Below are 5727 nucleotides of genomic sequence, written 5' to 3' on the forward strand. Positions count from 1 at the left end.
TCCTGGGGAAGCCAAGGGGGCCAGAGCCACAATCCTCCCTGGTTTTCCTCGCTGCCCTCCCCCAAGGGGAATTTCCTGTGCACAGCTTGCACACAAAACACGGAGTCAGTCTGGCACACACAGGGAACACTGGCAGTCCAGGAGGAAAACCAGCCCAGCACCAAGCTGGGCCACCAACTTGGTCGCAAGTTGCACATTTGACAGGAACGCTTTCTCGAGCACAGTGCTTGAAACAACCAGAGTGACACAGCTTGTTCCAGCACCACAAACACCGGAGCTTACTCTGTTCATTTTGATACCGAGTTTCAGACGTGGGGTCTCTCTGCAGCCAGCCAAGTGCCACATTTGCTCTTTCCCCTTTTTCGTTTCCTTCCTTCCAAGCCAAGCGTCCTTATTTCTACAGCAGCAGCCTTCACGCCCAGCTTTTGTGAATAAATCAATTACTTTAAAAGTCTAAGTCAGCAAGAGCAGTATAATTTGCTTTTTGTTGGTCTTGCATTACTGATGCCGGGGTGTAGGTGCTTTCACCCGCACCATTTCAGCCCCACTAACCTCCACACTGCTGTTTTATGGACACCTGCACTGCTGTGAAAGCAAGACCACAGCCACACGCAAACAGTAAGTCAGTACAGGGCACGTTATCTCCTTCACAGAGTTGATTTAATCTGACGTTCGGTGCCTGATGTGCCGTACCTGCCCACAGCCGGCACGGAAGGAGAGACCACGCTGCTGCCCGTGAGCCCTTTGGCGTTTGCCTGATGCCGGAGGGACGATTCAGCTCTGAGGGCAACAGCAGCAGCGGGGGGTGCGTAGCACCACACAAGGACTCGCAGAAGGAATCGGCACTGCTGCCTGGGAGCTCTGGCTGCACGGGGTGCCGTGGTGGGTTACTTACCCAGCATGGGCTGGATGTGGCTGCGCAGGCTCTGGCACCAGGTCCAGACATCTCGGCACGTAGCAAGGCACGCAGGAACACGTTTGCAAAGGGAAAAGACGGGACACGCGGTTTCTGTCAGCAGGACCCTACTGACTTTGCCATGGTTTGCTTCTTTTAAAACACCACTTTGACCAGCACTAAAATTACTTAACACATTACCAGGGGAAAGAAAGGCACTGTGTGATTGTGTGGCTGTCATTACTGCTCCTCCAGGAGAGCAGCAGCACACCCCCGGTTGCAAGCAGCACCCTAGAACAGGACAGCAAATGCTCCTGAGCCATGGCAACGCTGACAGATGTTGCCACGCTGTGAGCGGTACCTCCAAGACGCCAGTTCCTCTCGGTTAACAGGAAGAGAAGCAACAGTAAGTGGTAGCAGCTGTAGCCATTACTTCTGCTGGCGGAATCAGTCACTGGGGGAAGGGACATGCTCACTCCCTGTGAAGGGTCCCTGCTGGAGTTCCAGGTTATGCTGTGCCTTCCCAAGGGAACATGGCTGTGGCAGGACCGTTGGCCACCACAGCTCAGCACCACTCCGCCACCCCATGATGCTCGAAGCCAGGTGTCCACCTGGCTCAGCGATCGTGCTTAGGTGCCTGAGGGGTTACTAACAGACTCTTTGTGCAGTACCAAAGCAGTGACCTGTGGGGCTTTCATGACGCCCAAAGGCAGGAGTGTCCCTGTGCTCCTGGCAGCAACCCTCAAGCCTCCAGCAGGGACGTGACAACCTCATGGTGGGACCTCGATGGGACCCCTTGGGTGGGCAGCATGCTCTGGCAGCAGACACCCCAGGGGCTGCAAGGCCCTTCCCAGGCAAAGCGGCACATGTCCAGGAGCTGTGTCCCCACTCCCAGGCACGGGACACATGGCTGTCACGTTCCAGTTCACTCTCCATTATTGCAGGGCTGCCCGGGTGCACAGGAGGGCTGTCAGACACACGGGAACACGCTGGCAGAAATAAAGCCACATTGGCACCCAGAATGGAGCAGTACCATGTATTCACTGTAAAGAACACGCCCAGAACACAAGTGGAAAGGCAGCACAGAGAACAACTAACACAACAAACTTTTCACCCAACAAAGCCCTGCTTCTCCATCCAAACGTGGTCTGTACCAGCCCTCTTGACACAACACGTATGCTCTGAGGAAAGGATTAGGAACAGGTGTCAGAGGAAGCAAGTGCCAGCAATTTTAATGGAGTAAACACATTTCTGAAGCAGTTTCTCCTTCTCTGGTGCTTATGAAAAAAGGTACCATCTCATAGCCCAAACCTTGGTTAATCTGTTTTCACGGAGCACCACCAGCCGCAGACACGTGAGCTGGGTGATGCCCCAGGGACAGGTTTGTACCCATGTGTCCAAGTCCCGGGAGACACCATGCCTCCTGCTCCAACACCCCATGTGTGTCAGCACCCATCAGCCACAGTGGGGAATGCTGCTGGGGTTTACTGAACCCATTCAAAGCATCAGAAAATGTTGCGGTGCTGCTCTCTGAAGAAAGACGTGCCAGCGTTACTCTGACCAAGGAACAGCTTAGCACTTTTCTGCCTCAAACTGTTGGCAACCTCTGGTTTTGCAGAACAGAAAGGACAGAGAATTTCCTCCTTCATAAAGCTTTCCACACTTCGACTGAATCAAGCCAGAATAAAACAAAATGTCCTGCTGCAGTTGCGCCGGTGGGGATTGCAGAGCATGCCCAGTGCGCTCCGCAGGGACAGCCCACTCTGCCCACAGGAGAAAGCTGCACCAGACAACCCCTCAGCTCCCCAGGTTCACCCGTTCCTACACCATGAAGAGAGAACTGGACCAAACACAGGGACACATGGTCCTTCTAAGCTGCTTACACAGATGAGCCGTAGACAGAACACTCAGCTTCAGTGTTTAGAAAATGATTCCTCTGAGTAAAAAATTAAAAATATAAAAATAAATCTCCTTAAACCACAAGAAGCTATTATTATTTTAGCACTTTCACAAAACATTAGACACGTTTCTGTCCAATTTTAGACAACATATGAAGTATTGTCATTTGATGTTTTAAAGTGCACAACTGAAACGAACACCTCAGCAGTAAACCTTCAAAGCCCTCCCCACCCCCCGGGCACAGTGCCGGTGCTGTCTGCAGCGAGCAGCAGCTCGCCGGGGCACCGAACAACGCCTTCGTTGTCAGACCGCCAGAATGTGGACAAGCACTCTGATAGTGCACTGCTTTAATTGCTACTTCCTGCGCATACAGCCCCTCAAGAAGAACGTTCACTTCCAGAGAAGCCTAAGGAGAGATTTTTTTGGTTTATTTTTTAACAGCAGGAAGCAGGCACTCTCACTCTGAGGCTTCATTTCCTTTCCGGTCTCTGCGTTTCCCAAGGGAAGTAAAAGGGCTTTCTGAAAAAGAAACAGCCTCTTCTTCCCACATCCTTTACAGTGCCCTCGCCCAGGCTCTGCCTTTCCACGACAGCAGCATACCTGCGAGAGCCGTCCCCGGTGGCTGACAGCAACAAGGGTCACCTGGCACTGCTCTCGGGCCCGCCTTTTGCCCTGGTTAGAGCCGGGGTATCTTCAGGCATCTGCCTGGTTACGCTGCCCTCAAGAACAAGCACGCAGGGTGTAAAATTTAACTATTCTATCACTGTGATGGCCATAAAGCCCATATCCAACCTACTATCTGGCATCTGAGAATGCACTCAGCTTGCAGAGTTAAGCTGTCTCTGATTTAATCATAATGACCATATGAATTTAATATTAGTTGTGGCCTTTTCTTCAGAACGAGCAGAGTAGCAGAATCATATCTGCCATCCTCACAAGGCGGGGTTTTCAATCACTATCACCTATTGCCATATGTTTATGTCCTTGCACAGCAGCTGAAATTATTCTATCCCACAGTCTCCACAATCAAACGGCAGGTTAACAATGAGACCATCTTCCAGTCCCTTCACTGTGCACAGGGATTAAAGAGCACTGGAACACGCTGTAGAGTTTACAGCAAAGAAACCCCAAAAAGTCTAGGAAAGAAGTGGATGACCATCATCATTGTCCTGGTTTGAGCTGGTTTCGACCCTTAACAATCATCCCCATTAATCACCACTACGAGTCACTGAACGGCTTCAGACCTGTCTGCCGCAGCCCTGCCCTGCCCTGCAGCACCGGGGTTGACGTGCTGGCCCCACGCGCTGCTCCTGCTCATCTCTCTGCCCCCACCCTAAGGGGCCGCACTCTGCCTGGAGCTCACCCAGCCACGCTCCTACGAGTCACTGAACGGCTTCAGACCTGTCTGCCGCAGCCCTGCCCTGCCCTGCAGCACCGGGGTTGACGTGCTGGCCCCACGCGCTGCTCCTGCTCCTCTCTCTGCCCCCACCCTAAGGGGCCGCACTCTGCCTGGAGCTCACCAAGCCACGCTCCCCTGTCACGAAGGAGGTCCGCCGGCCCGCGGCAATGCCGCTGTGGCCGGGGCATGGGGCTGCTCCCACATTTCCCGTAGGCTGCCCTCGCCTTCCTCGCCTTGCCCTGCCGGGAAGGGACTACCTCCGAGAACAGAGCAGCAAACGAAGCCCGGTGTGGTGGGGGCACCAGGCAGACACCAGTCCTGATCGCTGGTGCTAAATGGCAACGTATTCTGCCAGCACTGGCACTAGGCAAAGCCACTGCCACAGCAGACCCGGGCTCTTGGACCTTGGACAGGGCTGAGGAGGGTGTGCCGCAAGCGGGTGGCTGCTGCGCCCACCAGACCCAGCACCATGGGATGAGGGTGCTCGGGGACCCTCTCGGGGAGACCTGGCAGTGGATCCCTGGTCCTCCACCGGCATCCAGCCACGGCGAGCCAGACGCCGGCCGGAGGAGAGGGACCCCTTGCCCCAGCAACCTCCTCCTCCTCCTGGCCCCCACAGCAGGACCTGCCCCAGCACAGCTCCTGTGGGCAGTTACCGCGAGGCTGGCTGGTGTACGGAGCGAATATTTTATTTTACACAACATAACAACACAGCGTTGCTGTTTCTGTACAACATTTGCCTAAAAACAAAGGCAACATCATTGTCACGGAAAAGAAATATACAGTCTGACCATTTTAAAAAATATCATTTTACTGATTGATCCAGAAGTGGTTATTTGTTAGCTTGGAGGAAATTTAATTTCCTTTATAAAAGGCTTTTTCTGTGAAAACTCTCTCTTTTGTTTTCTGCTACTGCAGAACCAGGAAGCCAGTCCTAGAGTAGGGAAGGCACTGGTGCTGTTTCATGCTTACTTTTTACCCCTTAATCTTTTTTCCCCCCTTTTTTTTTAATCTCTGAATGTTGCCTTAGGTTTTGATATTAAATAAAACCAAATGAAAATTAAATAAAACCCTGTGTGCACTGGGTGGCTTATACAGAACCCCGCAAGAACAAGCCATTAATCAGCAAGACAGCAGTGGACTTCCAAATCCAGTTCCCCAGGAGAGGGAGTTTCACACAACGTTTGGCATTTTGTTTTTCATTAAAATAAAAATAAAAATTAAAAAAAAAAAGAAAGGAAGGAAGAAAGGAAGAAAGGAAGGAAGAAAGGAAGAAAAGTGGGTCACACAGTGCTTTCCAATATCCACTCAGAACTGGAGAAAGTTGCTTTTCCACTATCCACACCAGAGCCGTCTGACTGGACTAGCATGCCGTTCATGGACAAGCTCCTTTTGGACCGCAGTCCGCCCGCAGCCCGGGCGCTGCCGGGGCAGCGGGACTCCATCAGCTCGCCGCCCAGGGAGAGCCTGCGCTGGGCTCGGGCTGCGTCAGCTGGCAAAGCGAGGAACTTACTTGGCTTTGATTGTGATCTTT

The 5727-nt window shown here is 52.7% G+C and overlaps 1 protein-coding gene across 2 annotated transcripts in view; it reads right to left on the reverse strand.

Annotated features, from left to right (window-relative positions):
- Window positions 1–5727, reverse strand: part of LRFN5 (leucine rich repeat and fibronectin type III domain containing 5) — a 10222-nt gene that overhangs the window by 1366 nt on the left and 3129 nt on the right. Inside the window, exon 3 of one of the 2 annotated variants that reach the window (XM_010136245.1) lies at window positions 5477–5705. The exons of the other annotated variant lie outside the window; for it this stretch is intronic. Within the exon in view, the coding sequence (XP_010134547.1) occupies window positions 5477–5705 (229 nt within the window). Of the gene's footprint in view, window positions 1–5476; window positions 5706–5727 lie in introns of those variants that run through there. 2 annotated transcript variants of the gene reach the window in all.

Source organism: Buceros rhinoceros, unplaced genomic scaffold, assembly GCF_000710305.1.
Source record: "Buceros rhinoceros silvestris isolate BGI_N320 unplaced genomic scaffold, ASM71030v1 scaffold3645, whole genome shotgun sequence".
NCBI classification, from domain to species: Eukaryota; Metazoa; Chordata; class Aves; order Bucerotiformes; family Bucerotidae; genus Buceros; species Buceros rhinoceros.